General features: G+C 37.6%; 1 protein-coding gene across 1 annotated transcript; it reads left to right on the forward strand.

Moving 5' to 3' along the window:
* The first annotated feature begins 840 nt into the window (after positions 1 to 840).
* On the forward strand, positions 841 to 16,486 carry LOC115447913 (iodotyrosine deiodinase 1). Its single transcript, XM_030175209.1, has 4 exons — positions 841 to 1,202; positions 11,443 to 11,667; positions 15,657 to 15,973; positions 16,246 to 16,486. Exons 1-4 carry the CDS (start codon positions 1,028 to 1,030, stop codon positions 16,426 to 16,428), a joined length of 900 nt encoding a protein of 299 aa, XP_030031069.1. The 5' UTR covers positions 841 to 1,027; the 3' UTR covers positions 16,429 to 16,486.
* Positions 16,487 to 17,021: the final 535 nt, after the last annotated feature.

Consider the following 17,021-nt stretch of genomic DNA (forward strand, 5'->3'; position numbering starts at 1 on the left):
GAATTATTTTATACAAGTGAACTTTACACATACAATCAATATAATCTTCTTTCGAATTCGTGGTTTTATGTTTACATGCACATTATTCAGTGGATAGGAAGTCAGTGCCTTGAGCCTTCTTTATTGAAGTTTATGTAGGTAATGAATGAATGAATGAAATATAAATGAGAATGTTTATACATATATTTTTTGGATTGTAGTCGTTTTTTGAAGTTGGGTTTTCTTTTTAACCGACTTCAAAAAAAGGAGGAGGTTATCAATTCGACGTGATTTTTTTTTATGTTAAACAGTTTTTTGTTACTTTTATTAAAATTGTATATGTTGCAACTTTATCAAACCTTTTTTAAATTATTTCACTTAGGTACTTATATGAACTATTTTATGAAGATTTTAAAATTAAGTGGGCCTTAAATGTTGCCGTTAAGTACTTACTTATTATTCCGTCGACCGTCTACGGACATGTAGATTGTAGGTATCACGTTACGTCCCCTTTGTTGGATAGCACTAAATTAACATTTTTCTGTGGCTGTAATATGTAGGTAAGTCAGAAAACAAAATGATGTCAGGATTAAACATTATTTAATAAAACTTAACGGTATGTATGGCGCGACGAGGCGTGGTACTTTTGTTATTAAAGATGTAACTACTGTTGGAGATTTTTAAAATCATAAATTATACAAAATTGCTGGCATTAGAACAGTTGCTTATAAATATTCTCGACAGTCATCCGCAAAAAATCAAGGCTGCAATTCTTCGGGTAACTATAGCGAAGCTTTTTATGTGCTGCGTCACTAGACCTTTACTGCATCGTGTTAGGATTTAATATACAACGGCCGAACGTTGATAAGGAACAGTCAGCCGTCCATCCTCCCGGCGAGCACTCGCCGCTCGCCGCTGCGTCGCCTGCTACGTAATTCATTGTTTTGGTGAGTCGGCTGAGCGCTGGCGACTCGGTGGTTAGTGTTCTGTGTAGTGTTTAGTACAAGTCGATTAGTGCGGGCGGGCGGTAGTGTCGCATGTTATTAAAATGAATATTATTTCGTTAGTAGTATGGACGTTAGAGAAAAACTGTTTCACTGTGTACACTGCACTAATCGTGTGTTTCGTTGGATTCACCATATTCCATAAGAACAAGTTGGAGGCGCATTACAGGAGTGCCGAGAAAAAGGAAAAATTGGCGCGAACTGCTGCCGTGAGAAAAGGTACCTTTACAACAAAAATATTTTAATTAATCACTGGTGTGGATACCCTAAACTAGTGGATAATCCATACAATTTGTGGCTTATTACCTCCTGCATAAGTACCTATAATAATATTATTATCTATCGTTCGTGAACGTATAAAAACATCGAACACGAAATAATAAACATTGATACGACTTTGTCATTTAAAACTTAATATTATACTTGTGTACAAAAAAACCCGAACCACCTCGTACTTTTCTTGTTTGCATAATAAATCAGAAACAGACATTAATGATAAATAACTTACTGAGTGATAATAGGAGCGGAAGTGACTGTTCATAAATATCTCAGGATCTAATGGTTTTTATAAAATGAAAGTGGGAAGCTTTTATTAAATTAAATAAGCATAAGTAAGTATCTAATTTAAAACATTTTAAATTAGGTATTTATGCTTATTTTGTTGCATTCTTCAATAAAGTCGAACACAAATCTTTAGTAAAATTTACTACTTTACGTTATAAGGGTGTGGTATCGGTTAAAAACCAACTTCAATAAAATAACAATATTATTTATTAACTAGGCGGTGCTCGCGGCTTCGCTTACGAGGAGAGCCTCTCCCGCCCCAAACAAATCTCTGTAACGATTCATAGCGCTGTCTGTACGACCCTCACGCCATTTACTTAAAAAATCTGAAAATAGATTCAAATATTTCCCAGAAAATTACCAAGATAAAAACAGCCTATATGTTGATCCAGGACACGGTCTATTGGTGTATTATAATTTATAATTATATTTCTGTTCAGCTACTTTTCACAAATATTCGCATTTATAATATTAATAAGAATATATGAAGAGTACGAATAACATTACAGGATACATTGTTATTATAAGTAATAGTTGTACGAGACCTAGTCTACATCGATTTTCTATTATGTGTTAAATTTGATTCATACCCATTCAGTGATATATGCGTTAACAAACAATGGTGGTAGGTATCTCATATGTAAAAGACCATCTGGATACGTACTACCACGATGTCTATTTCTGCCCCCAAGCAGCAGTGTGTGGTCACTGTTGTGTTCCGGTTTGAAGGACATTGTAGCCAGTATAACTACTCCAGTAGTCCACATAAGAGACTTAACATCTCAAGTCTCAGGATGGTGCGTGCAGTGGAATACCAAACAATACTTTGTGATTCAAGGTGTTGGATGGTGTTTCTACTTTTTATGGGCTGTCGAATCGCTTACCATCAGGCGAACTCGTCTCGCAATTCAAAGCAAAAGAAACATACAACTAAAAGCAGAATACAAAATAGCAGATAAAAGACTGTATCAGTACTGACCATTGATATTACTAAACTAAATAAATTGTTTCCAACGATTGTATTGTTACGTATCTAGAGACGTGCGGGTGAGGGAGTTAACGCAGACCTCACGTTCAGTCGGTGTTTCTTTATTGTTTATCGGCTTAACGACTGACAAATTATTATGCGCAAATATTCATGGCTGATATCCGTGAATTATTGAAAATATTATGAGACAACTTCTCGACTCTAGAGAGACCCGCCACCATATTTTAATAACTAAACCACGAACAGTTGGTTGTTTAATAAAAATAGTGATAACTAAAGAAGCCGCTGCGCAAGTCATGAGTTCGAATCGTGATACCGGTACATGTGCGGAGTTCACCCGCCACGGCGCGCCGCCCCAACCTTGTGACACGGTTAGGAATATCTTTATCGAAAGACTTAACACGCCTTCATACGTAGGGCCCGACGCACTCAATACGATAATTAATAGAGATAACTTGTGTACACAAACGGAGCATTTTTTGTTGTTGTTTAAACCACTCATATTTAATTACTTATTTATTTTTAAACAAAACTTATTAATAAGGCAATTGTAGTTGTAACTGGTTGGTATGTATTATTCAAGAATCACCTCATTCTTACAATTACAATATGTATGAATTATTTTTGTATTACTTAATTAATTTGTGAAAGATTCTGTCCGTTCGGGCGCGATCACCGCCGTGTAATATCACCGATGTGAATACAGTTGGCGGAAGAGGATTTGTGACGAATTTGTTATTACATGGACATTGCTGAATAATAGGTATCTACTGCTGGCTGAGAGTGCTGAGACCTGAGTAATGAGTACTTACCGAGTACACTGACACGCGCAGCGTTCGGCGGTGCAGAGAGAGCGAGCGCGAGCACCACGCTAGTACTCATATACTACACTCGAGCTGTACTCAACATCGAATGGTACAAGTAACAATACAGAATATTATACACATAAATTAAATATTACCAGACTGTTTTTTTAGATAGATAATTAATATAACGATTACTAGAACACATAAGAAGAAAGAAATGGTTAAAAAATTGTGAAAAAGACTTCTTTATTTCAAAAGTTAGTTGTTTATGTCAATTTTATAACAAAAGCTATTCAAATAAATGGTATGTACTACAAACGCGTGTTACTAGATGCCGGATTCCTCTGAAATAGACTGTAGAAAACAGGCGAACATGGGCCCGCAGTGTCTCATCCAATAAAGTACAGCATAGTAATTAATCTAAGTTCTGCATATAGCAGACCACACACGCCGCGCCACTGCATTCGAGAAGGATTTTAGGCATCTGTTTACTGACCTCATTTATGGCAGTTGTGTAAATTGCAAACATTTAAAAACACATTTTTCCACACGTATACTTGAAATCTTTCCATTCGGTATCAAATCTTATATTCAGGTTTCATTGTAAATGACAAAAAAGTGTACTTTACATAATATCATAGTACCTACAGGCTATGGCCTAGCGGCGATAGCCTAGTTGGGTGTAGAACGAACTGCCGAGACGAATGTCCGCAGGTTCAAATCCCAAGGGCACACACCTCTGACTTTTCTAAAAAATCATGTGTGTATTCTTTGTGAATTTATCGTTCGCTTTAACGGTGAAGGAAAACATCGTGAGGAAACCTGCACATCTGAGAAGTTCTCTGTAGGAATTTCGAAGGTGTGTGAAGTCTACCAATCCGCACTAGGCCAGCGTGGTGGACTTAGGCCTATTCCCTCTCAGTAGTAGAGGAGGCCAATGCTCAGCAGTGGGCAAGTATATAATACAGGGCTGATATTATTGCTATTTTATTTTTATTTTTAATAGATGAGGACAGTGCGTGACACAATCATCCTATAGTGATTACGCGCTGTCCAGTGTCCGTCCATGATACAGTACTGCAGACGAGTGAATCGCGTCACGACCAAGTTGTTGACAAATAAAAATATGTAAATACATTTGAAGAATGCGTCTATAAATAAATAAACAGGTCTAGCTTGGTAAACGTGGATCCAAAGAGGAAAACTAGTAAAATACTTATAATTATAAACCGTATGTTGACGCAGTCAAGCGCTCCGTGCTGCGCTGCGCTGCACCTACTCTTTCAACAGAGATTGCACGCGTATAAATAAATACGTTCCTTATTGTTTCAACGCGAGCTTTCAAGGTAGTTTTTTCACTATCTAGTTTACGAATATTGAACAATTCACCCGAGGAGCATTCATGAAATACATTATCTTTTTTTATTGCTTTGAATGCCGAGACGAGCTTGCCTTTCGCCTGATGGTAAGCGATACGATGGCCCATAAACAGTAGAAACATCACCCAACACCTTAAACACAACTCAATCAATCAATTTATTTACACTGTGACTACACACTGCTGCTTGACAGCAGAAATAGACATTGCGATGGTACCCAGGCGGACTCTCACATTAGCTTATTTGCATTCGTTAAAGATCTATTGAAAAACATTAGCTACTTGTGTTTACTGTATACAAGGAACAGCAGCAGGCGTCTGGCTGGGTTCATCTCCGTCTATTACCTTACACAATATATTTTACACCACCACTCCACACTCACATTGATCAACCCCAACCAGCGACAAGGAGTGGAATGCATACTGGCTGGCGGTCTCCGTGGCGCGTGAAAGAGTTGGCGTTTGTGACACAAAAGATGGGTTCCATCTCCGCACCGAGACAGCGTTTGTGTGATGAGTTGTGTCCTCTTAAAGCAGTGAGTACAATCAGCTCGTGCAGCAAACTAGGTGATTAATTCGATATTTTGGATCCTCGATATTCAGTAGCCTAAATTATACAGTGTAGTGTTTGCTTGTGTGCGTGTGGTTTAGGAACCTCGTCACTAGTTTCGTTTTGTGTCGCGGCGCATTTGATTGCATTATTGGAATCGTAATATCGTTATCGTGGTGTCGCGGCCGATCTGACTCGTATATGTTATTATGATAAACTACGCAGTTCGCAGTTATTCAGCACGAGGCCGAAATATTATTTCCGTTTCTCCATACTAATCAGTAACAATATTATTTACTATTTTGAAAATGTTCTCTCCCTTCACTTATCATTAGGCCTCACCAAATAACAGTTTATCACTTCGATGGTATACCTTTTCTGTAGTCACCGTCACCTTAGTGATTTGAGCAAGTCGAAAAGTGTAATTAAATGTATTTATTTGCTTATATATTTATGATCACCTTTGAAGAATGAATATTCCCCATTGATTGAATCTTAATGTAAAATATTCGGTAAATCGTAATACAAGGACAGTAATGTTTTTGGGTACCTCTTTACTTATCATCAGGTGCAGCGAGGTTATTTTGCTGTGGCCGCGATAAAAAAAATCCTACTATTAGGTTGTAGCTACATCAAAACTCTAAAATAACTACAACTGCAGAAGTTAATGCGCAATTACTTATAATATTAATGTGAAACATCACGTAATAAAAAAAAAACAACATAATACACACAAAGACACTAAATAATTATTGTGCAAATATACAGTAATACATAAGTATATAAAATTATTATAATTACTAATGTCCCTACAATTGCCATTGCAATTCATTAACTAACAGCTGGACAATAGTACTGAGAATGTTGGATATACATTTTTTATATGGAATAAAAAGTCTACTTATTATTATTGACAACCTCCAAATGAATTAAATGCATTAAATCATAATAATATAAGTATTTTACGTTGTTGTTGTATTATGTAGTTGCTGCGGGTATATTGCCTATGTCCGAGTGATTGCCAGTTGGATTGGCCGCGTGTTACACGGTCCAGTACGTCTCTTACAAAAAATATAGTTTATACATCATTATCCACATGAATTGATTAAAATATACACGCTCAACATGCGAGGACATGTGAAGCTGTACTTATGTAGTACATAATTCGTAATACTCATTATTCAATGATTCCCTAAGAAAATCAATGGCGTAAATAAGCGCGGTCCGACGAAATGATTTCCATCAAAACATTATCAGCTTTACAGCCTGAACAAAGGACACACTGCCCCAATGTGAATCAAGAAGTCTGCGGTGGCCGCCATGATAAAACATAGTTTCCCTATGTATTATTTAATTATGGAGTGGAACGACATAATTGCTTCGGTTTATTGATTCGGTTCAGTTCAATCCTCGCTATAACATGGAAACTGAAACGTTTTACTACCATTCGCAAACGTTTAAGTCGTATAGCTTTATAATTTAGAATTATTAAGAACTAGGTGTTGCTCGCGGCTTCGCCCGCTTAAAAGCATTTCCCGTTACAAAAGTCTCCAAAACACTGCAGTGATTCATAGCACCACCCGAACGAGACCAGCGTCATAGTCAGAAAAAAGGTCTATTATTTTCCAAAGGAGCAAATTACCGGAATAAAAAGTAACCTACGCGTTAATCCACCACATGGTCTATCCGTGTGCCAAATTTTATCCTAATTCATTCCACTGTTTCTGCGTTTACTTCTAACAAACATGCAAATATCCAAACATATTCACAAATTTTCGGCTTTGTAATATTCGTTAGAACTTAGAACACGCCAATAGCCAGTCTATATAGAAGAATGTCGATAGGACGGCGGAAGCACTACGCCATACAGAAACAATGTAAGGAATGTATACAGACCATATATATACTTATAATAAATCTGTAGAGAGGTCAATTCTGTACATGAAAAATATTTCCAAAATAACTATCAAGGGGTGATTAGGGATCGATACTGATGCCAAAAATGCAATTAGTAAAATTTTTGTCTGTCTGTTTGTCTGTATAACCGTTATAGAAACAAAAACTACTTGACGGATTTTAACTAAACTTGGTACAATTATTTTTCATACTCCGGAGCAGGTTAAAGTATACTTTTCATCACGCTACAATTAATAGGAGCAGAGCAGTGAAGGGAAATGTTGGGAAAACGGGAGAAGTTACTCCATTTTTTAAGCTTCCGTCGCGTGTGCAACCTTAATGGTTAAAGCTACACAGAAATCATGTATGACGGAAATGTTAAAATTATATAAAAAAATATCCCACGACAGCATATGTCTATCTTTTATGGTTGACTCACAATAACACGTGTAACTCCCGATAGCTTAGCAGTTCGAAGCTTTCTCATTATATTTGTCTACTCTTACGTTTATAACACTCTCAGTCATCCTTAATTTTAAAAGTTAACATTATTAAATATTCCATAAAAAAGAATCATAGAAATCGGAATAGAAACACCAAAGTTATACATGAAATACGCTAATAATAAGCCATCACGCGTGAATACTGAATCATACTATATGCTTCCTTCGATTTCACCAGGATCCCATCATCAGACCCTGACCGGACAATCGGACCACCTGTATGACCACCCGACAAATTGAGCACCTCCTCCATTTTTGAAGTCCGAAATCCACGCGGGCGAAGCTGCGGGCGGAAGCTAGTTAATTAATATGTAGATCCATCTCTGTCAGTCTGAAATGCGATGTCAGCTTATACGGTCCCATATTAAAATCAGTAGGTAGGTAAGTAGAACACTACACATATTCATTTCATCTGAAAATGAAAAAAATATGTTCATTTTACAAATAAACTGTTTTCCAACTTACAAAAACAAAATATGAAACCAACAACTGTGTAATTCATACCTTGAATTTAATATTTATATATAAAACTAGCTTCCGCCCGCAGCTTCGTCCGCGTGGATTTCGGGTTTCAAAAATGGAGAAGGTGCTCAATTTGTCGGGATGTTTTTTTAATTTATGGTGGTATGCAGGTGGTCCGATTGTCCGGTCAGGGTCTGATGATGGGATCCTGGTGAAATCGAAGGAACTTTTAACCATTAGGGTTGCACACGAAATGACGGAAGCTTAAAAAATGGAGTAACTTCTCCCGTTTTCCCAACATTTTCCATCACTGCTATGCTCCTATTAATTGTAGCGTGATGAAAAGTATATTATAACCAGCTCAGGAGTATGAAAAATAATTGTACCAAGTTAAGTTAAAATCCGTCGAGTAGTTTTTGTTTCTATAACGGTTATACAGACAGACAGACAAAAATTTTACTAATTGCATTTTTGGCATCAGTATCGATCCCTAATCACCCCCAATTATTTTGGAAATATATTTCATGTACAGAATTGACCTCTCTACAGATTTATTATAAGTATAGATATGCAAAAGTAGCTCAAAAATTGTCCATAACGAAAACATGCATTTTAAAGTAAAACAAAAGAAATAATATCGTGAAGCCAACCAAATAACTAATGATATATTAAATTTTGTGACTGTTCAATTTAGTCGGGTCCGCGATATCACTTTTGTTGAGTTTCAGAACGCGACATTACATTATTATATTCTGTGCTCCAACGCACACTGCTTTGATGTTAGGAACACACCTACATTGCTTAGACAACAGTGAACTTTATACAATAGCAATAAAGCTCAAATTGACTCTACGTATTAGTTAGAAAACGTTTGTATGGGAAATAGAAAAATGCTGTTTTGAGGATTTTCCCGGCAATTATTCGAATTTTTCTCACCTTTTAAACCTTCCCTAGACCTCCACGAATAATTCAAGACCAAGATAAGATAAATCCGTTCAGCCGTTCTCGAGTTTTAGCGAGACTAACGAACAGCAATTCATTTTTATATATATAGATCAGGAAATGCGACAATTATAATGAAATAAGTGACGTGACCCGTGTAATGGCTGTATGTGTTGGCTGCGCGCGCACAGCGCACGATACCTTATCTTTCGTGCTATTTGGAATGTAGGTCTTTTAATGCGTTGATTTGGTTTTATATAGCAGTAGGCCAGCAACGACCAAGCACGACATGTGATAATAATTTATATCAATGAGGTAGTAACTTTGTAGGTGAAAGATTAATAACTATGGACCTAGTACTGGCATACCAAGCTATTGTAACAACATTGGGTTGATTTTTGAAGTTATTTAACTGTTGACACGCAGCCGTGAAGTTGTCAAGGCGCCGGGTTTCTTTGGAATACCATCCGGTATTATTCGCATCCCGACTCGTATGACAAATACCTGACCTTACCACTAAGCTCTGTAGAAGGATGATACATTATTATCACAAGTAAAACTGTTCTGACTATCGCCATTCCTTAAAAGTTTTAGAGTATAGACTTTTCACGCAGATCTATTTTAGTGAGCCAGGCGCCGAGGAACGCATCGATGTCTATTCTAGCTTAAACTAGTTCAATCCAAATATAGCACATATAAAATTTTTAAACAAAGCAATTTCGTAATGCCTTTTGCAGCTGTATTCCGTAATAAACGACTTTTATTATTGTGTCAGTAAGTACAATACTGTGTTGAAAAAAAGAATAAATTTTGTGTGGAAATAGGTTCCAAAAATAAAATTATTACATAATCGCACACGATTACACCCCGAGACATAGTCCGGAGTATCCTTCTACCTATTGATGTAGGAAATAAAAAGAAACTAAATACAGACTATTGTTAGATATAGCGTATAGTGTGTAGAGTATATAAGGCAGACACTAATAAAGAGTCTTAAACGATCCATCGTTTCTTCCTTACGTCTCTACCTTAATCTCCCACGACAGGGTATTGTACGCGAGCGTATTCCAAAGCGTGACATTGGGGGTGTGGGACATATGAAGTATCTGCCGCAATCGGTCATCATCTCAGCCACAGGAACTCCACTGCTGAACATAGGCCTCCCCCAAGGATCTCCACGTCGACCTGTTGGAAGCGGCCGCAATCGGTACCTAAGTGTAAATTAAAACTTTGCCGCGCCTTCCGATGCGGTGGGAAATTAATTGACTAATGACAACAAGATGATGCTGGCTACGCGGATTACCTAGGTACTACATAATATCTACTGTTGAAAGGCTAATATTTTTTTTCGAAAAATTGAGACTAGTTTAAAATTAAACCGCCTTCAAAAACCACTCAAAACCAAAAAATAATTTCACATAACAAGCTCATAGATGGACTATTCCACAAATATAGCTAACTAGCAATTTTAATTAGGCACCGACCAAAATTGGTATCCAATATATACTTGTTATGTGAAATTATTTTTTGGTTTTAAGTGGGTTTTGAAGGCGGTTTAATTTTTTGTTAAAATTATTTTTATTTTTTGCTTTTTTGTGTTAGTAAAAATAGACCGTCTCAATGGCATAGTTGTGTTTCGCTCACGATACGACTATCGCGCTGAGGAGTTACACCTCTGAGTACCACTAAAAAGGGGAAAAGGTGTGATGCTTTATATATGTATGTAAGAAGTAGATTAAAGCAAACCTAACGCAAAAACACAACTGATATATTTCGATCATACTACAACTATCGCGCTGTGGTGTTACATCTCTGCCTACCCCTAAAAAGGGGAAAAGGTGTGATGCTATATACATATATGTATGTATGTCAGAAGTAGAAGTCAATTAAACCCAACCCAAAAACACAACTGATATGTTACACACACAGTACGACTATCGCAATGAAATGTTACGCCTCTGCCTACCCCTGACACGGGGAAAAGGTGTTATGCTATATGTATAAGTATGTGAGAAGTACAGTCAACCAAACTCAATGCAAAAACATAACTAAATACGTCACAGGAAAGCTAAATTCGCGATTTAGTTTTCTTGGACGACATAATTATTCTAGTTTTGTTAATTTTAAAACCAAACTACCGAAGCGATGTTGAAAAAAATTTTTAGGACCAATCTCGAGAGCAATTCTTTCGAATTGATAACCTCCTCCTTTTTTTGAAGTCGGTTAAAAAACATTGAAAAATAGACTGATTCCAAATGTATACAATTTAAGGTCACAAAAATTTCTCGCGTAAATAAGAAACAGTAAAAACTAAAAGTGAAGGCACGCGCCTTATAGACGGTATTTGAATGTCCGCCGCAAATGTTTCAGAGCGTGATTTCCGCGACGACAGCGATGAAGACCCCGAGCTGCTGGTGCCGGCCATCCCTGAGGATACGCCCCACATCGTGTACCAGCCGCCGCGCAGGACTGACGACGAGGTGCTGCGCCGCTCCAGGGAATACTACGAGTTGATGGCGCAGAGAAGGACTGTCAGGACGTTCAGTGCGGAGCCCATCCCGCAGGACGTCTTGGACAACCTTATTAAGACTGCTGGTATGTCATCAATAGTTTTTCTAATATAAATAATATTTTATGAACTGACGAACTGACTAAATCTTATAGTAGGTGAAGCGCGTGTCGTCCTCGTTATTCTCCGAAACCATTAATAAGACTGATTTTATTAAAATATTGTGGATAAAATATTTGGTTGGTTTCATCTTAAAGAATAGGATAGTTCTGGAACTAATACGCGCTGTACTAAAAAATTAAAGTTGTAAAGTGGACCATGAAGGAAGTTAGTTTAAATGTGCACCATGACAGGACAACATCTGTCGGGCGCACTCGCACCTAGTTCATTGTAAAAACTACGCTATACATATAGCTTCTAAAGAGTGCGTTTGTGGTAGATGTCAAATGTCCAGTGCGAGTGTAGCGCCGCGCCGCGGTTACTGGCACGGACGTCGGGGCGCCAGATAAGCCCGATTTATCAACGTTCCTTGTACGAAGTATCTGCTCGAAATACATTTATTATCAGCATCATAGCCGCGGTCACGTGTCGATAAACACGTGGATCGGTCCGACGCACTCACTGCACTTATTTCGATTGAGTATTAAGTTGTACGTATCTGCCAGTCTATCAATAACAGACTCAAGATCATAAGGTACAAGCTACAAATATTTTCTTTGAAATGTAGAGCACTCACCATAAAAACATTTTATTAAGTACTATAACACCTACATTAAAGCTAAGTTTATTTAAGCACTTGTGTATTGTAATGCAGTCGGAATTCCACGCACTCCAGCTAACCATCCGCGTCTTATATTAATCATTCATTAGTTCAAGTAGCATCAGCTTTGGTATGCGACGTGAAAACTACTGTGTAGCTACTACTACACACTGATTGGGTACTCAGAACTTGTCGCACACGAAGCCGGCCGCATGCTATAGCTTTGCAGTTGGATCTGCGCGTTGCATGAAGTTCAAATCACAAAAATGCTATCCTCGTCGCGAACTCTGCTTAATTCTCGATTTCTCTGGGACTGTGAGTGTATTTCGGTGTTGTCTACCGTGGGTACCAAGTTACATGCCGCTGTTTTGAATTGTTCTCTTAAAGCATTTGTAATACATTACGCAACATTTATCTAAGTTTACTTATATGAAGTATATGGTTTAGCTATGATTGTAAATATTTCTGTGATAGAAGAGATAAAACAAGTATCAACAGTTATTAGAATTTTGGTATTATTTTCTGAAGTCTACGTGTTTATGTATAGGTATGTATTTGCATAGTGGTCTGTTTATAATTCAATTATTCCTTTAAGTTCAATTACTTTACTGACTCGGATATCTGTTCCTCAGTATTGATTCGTGGAGAAGCCAAGTCCGTGCGAGCGAGACACACTCACACGTGGAATACCAAAGTCTAGACAAGTCACAATTATATTTATTTTGCTTGGTTTCTCATATAGTGTAACGACTCGTATCTCAGCGAGTGAAGTCGCAAACTAAATATAGCAACTGGAGATATTCGCAAACTCCTTATTTGTAATCCAAGATTCACGGCCGCACACTTGACCGAGCAACCCGACTCTCTTGGCGTCATGAACCTATGCACATCTATAAGTAGGCATAGGTTCATGATGTGATCTATAGATTACAATTAACTTGCAGATATATGATCATATTCATAAAACAAAGTCTCATGACATAATATGGTGCAAAAATGTTATGATTAAATTGCCGACAACAGCTAAGTACGTACTAGGTACCTATATCACGAACTGGAATTTAGTACTTGTATATTGTAATAACACTGTCTAAACATAATACATCCATGATATTTAAAATGATTCACAGCGTGCATAATATTCACAGTATCCATAAAGTGTTACGCGTGAGTAGTGAGGTAGACGCACAGCTCGCGGTCCCTGATATCGTCGAACCCGCCCGCACCGGTCACATTCCCGACGCCGCCCGCCGCGAACGATATTATCATGTTCCTCGGATACAGAGCCCTCTTGATCATGTTAATATATCTTTGAACTTTCTCTATCATGTAGTGCATGTTGCACGCGACGTCGTCGAAGTCGCACTCCTCCACTCGAAACACTCGCGGGCCCGTGATGCTCATGATCCAAAACTGGTTGTTACGCCACCGGGTCGCCACATGTCTCAAGGAACTGTCCCAACTATAATCGTTGTGGTAGCAGAAGTCGTTCGCCGATCGCTTTATCGCATTCCACACAGTTCTGTTGAAAGCCATGCCGAGGTTTCGTATTGTGGAATTCCATCCTGATACGACAACGTAGGCGTTTTGAATATGGTAGTGTGTTAGTAGTGGTTGATACGCGCCCAAGCTTAACATTTCACATTGCGGACATTTTTCTACCATCAATTTTGCCAAAAATTTATACACGTGAATAAAATCTTCTGTAACGATGTCGTGTTCCTCCAGAAATATAATGCTTTTGTTAAAGTTCACTAGCGCTCCAAGTTCCTCAAATATGTGTCGAGTCTGCCACCACCAACGCAATTTTTTTTGGGCTAACATCTCGTCACGACGATTTTGATTTTCTTTACAATGAAAACCTTCGGAGCAAAATTGCAAGTCTGGGCCAGGGTATATTTTTGGATGCAACTGAACACTGTAGGGATAAAATATCTGCATATACTTGGCAAACGACACATTTCTTACTATTCTATTGATATCGTAATCGAAGTAATCGTGTGAGAATATCAGCAGAGCTCTCGTGATGCCCGCCACGCTCCTCAACGAGTTTACCAAAGTGTTCAAGTACGCTATGTTTTGGTGCACTTGTATCACAATGACGGTGGTGCCCTTCCGAACAGGTCCGTACAAATGTGTATTGAGTATCTGCTGTTTGTCGTTCACCAACTCGATCTGTCGCTTGTAGTGTAAGATGTTGTCGACTAGGTGCAGCGCCTCCTTGAACTGTTCGTCGAGGAATTCCTCGGCGGTGGCGTTGTCGTCTCTCTCGTCGTAATAATTGCGCAGGAACTGCCTCCTCTGCTCACGTACATATGCTACTCGCTGGTACATTATCAAACACACGTTTGCGGCAATCATTAGAACAACAGCGAAATATTTTATATACGTTAATATTAAATTCATTTTGGTATAATTTGTTTACAACACTAAAATTTTCATGTATAAAATGAAATGTAAATCATTTTTAAATAAGCCACTAAATGTAAATTGATGTAAGTAAATCAAAAAGGATTGTAATAATTACGGGTGTAAATCAAAGTGTAAATATGAAAGTAAATATTTTGACATTAAATCTACACTTCTCTACAGAGTATATTACACTCACTACGTTTACTTCACTTTATGTCAGCATTTTTGAATAAAGTAAAATAAGTTCGAAACACTATGCATATAGAAATAGATTTTTTTGACTACACGAAAAAACATAATAATAACACAAGAAGCCTCAGTATATCACAGCTTAGAGAATTTATCGAGACTAACCGATCAGAGGGAAGACTGGTTTCATCTCTTGTTCTGAGCAAACATAATTTTATGTATATGGAAAGTTTTGAAGTTGTTTACTTATTCTATTTTTTTGCTATTTTTACTGTTAAGTTATTGCTTTAGTCATATCATAACTTTAAATACCAAATGACTCTAAATAATCACTTAGTCCCTCAGTTTACTATATTTCAATATAGATTTTTTTGACAATCTGGGTGTGGAAAGCCATGAACAAGGAGAATTGTTCCATAAAGATGTCCAATCAATACAAATAATGTACCAAGGATGTTGGGATCCATTTGTATTGCCAGATTTAAAGACACGATAATTACATTAATCATTTACACAATTAATCTATATTATTTAGGTTCAAAATCTAAAATGATGGCCATGTATTAGAACAGACAATACTGCGAATTAATATAATATTAATATAATATGACAATAAAATCTTCGATTAATTTTATTTTTTTTTTAATGTAAAAATCAAATACTCTATTCACCGCTTAAAGATGCGACATTTAAATTAATGTTTTGTCTATTAAGGGACTTCGCCTTCCGGAGCACACACGGAACCCTGGACGTTTGTAGTGGTGCAAGATCCAAAGACGAAAGAGGCCATTAGGAATATAGTAGAAGAGGAAGAGGAACTCAACTACTCTAAAAGAATGTCCAGACAGTGGGTGACGGATTTGAAGCCATTCTCCACGAAGCCAGTGAAACCATACTTAACAGACGCCCCGGCCCTCGTACTGGTGTTCAGGCAGGCCTACTCCTGGAGACCAGACGGGAAGAAGAGGATGCATTATTATAGTGAAATAAGTACTGCTATTGCAGCGGGATTTTTGCTGGCCGCGATTCAGGTGAGGTGACTTTAATATTATAACTATTTATGCTATTAATTGTAAAGTGTGTGCAGTGGCCGACCTATCTCGGCTCCCAGTTATGTTTATATTTTGTAATAATGTACAACTGCGTCGCAACTGGTTACATTCGTAACTTTTCGGGAGATACAATGACTCATGAGGAAGAAATCAAATGACTTCTACAAGCACAATCAATAACCGTCTTTTATAAATATATTAACATGGTGTACTACTTGAATGCTGACGTAGCGAACAATAAATTATTTCAGTACTCGGGCCTGGTGGCGCTGACGTCAACGCCGCTGAACTGCAACGCTCGGCTGCGGGCGCTGTTGTCCCGGCCCGCGAACGAGCGGCTGGAGCTGCTGCTGCCGGTGGGGCGGCCGCACAGGGACGCCACCGTGCCCGACCTCGGCAGGAAACCTCTGCAAGAAATCCTGCTCAAGATCTGATCTGATATTATGTGATATTTGTTATTTAATTTTAATAGAGCCTTTTTTGGAATACTTACCTATTATTTTTGTTCTAAAGTCTTAGTTAGGAAATATATACTTAAAGTAAGATAACCTTACATATCTAGATTGTCTCTTTTATAATAACTCGTAAATTGTAACTCGAACTGAGAATTCGAAGCTTTCTTTTTCCCTCTTACGTCCGTGTATGTATAGGTAGACTTCGGGAACGTTTTATTTTGTAATGATTACAATATCAGCAACATCAGGAAACACGTCGCAAATTTTCAAGGCCTCCTTGACAAATTTCCTTTCCTTTTGCAAAACCTGACTGACAACCAGATAATGCATTAAATTATGTACTTCATGGCATAGTGTTACAATGTACAGTCAGACACAAAGGAAGCTGAACAAATTTCAAATTTCAAATCACCTTTAAAAGTTTTGTGTCCATATCAAAAATCTTTTTTTCTTCACTAAATTACAAAAGGTAGCTTTATTTTATATAAAGAGGAAACAATATTTCGATAAGTTTAATGTGTAGAAGCGTTTTGAAGTTATATATTTATTTACACTTTTGTGGCCGATTGTAC

This window comes from Manduca sexta, chromosome 21 (assembly GCF_014839805.1).
Source record: "Manduca sexta isolate Smith_Timp_Sample1 chromosome 21, JHU_Msex_v1.0, whole genome shotgun sequence".
NCBI classification, from domain to species: Eukaryota; Metazoa; Arthropoda; class Insecta; order Lepidoptera; family Sphingidae; genus Manduca; species Manduca sexta.

Coding starts and splice junctions, on each gene's coding strand:
- LOC115447913 (XM_030175209.1), top strand. CDS start 1,028: ATGAATATTATTTCGTTAGTAGTATGGACGTTAGAGAAAAACTGTTTC. Junction 1,203..11,442: donor AACTGCTGCCGTGAGAAAAG/GTACCTTTACAA, acceptor CAAATGTTTCAG/AGCGTGATTTCCGCGACGAC. Junction 11,668..15,656: donor CAACCTTATTAAGACTGCTG/GTATGTCATCAA, acceptor TTGTCTATTAAG/GGACTTCGCCTTCCGGAGCA.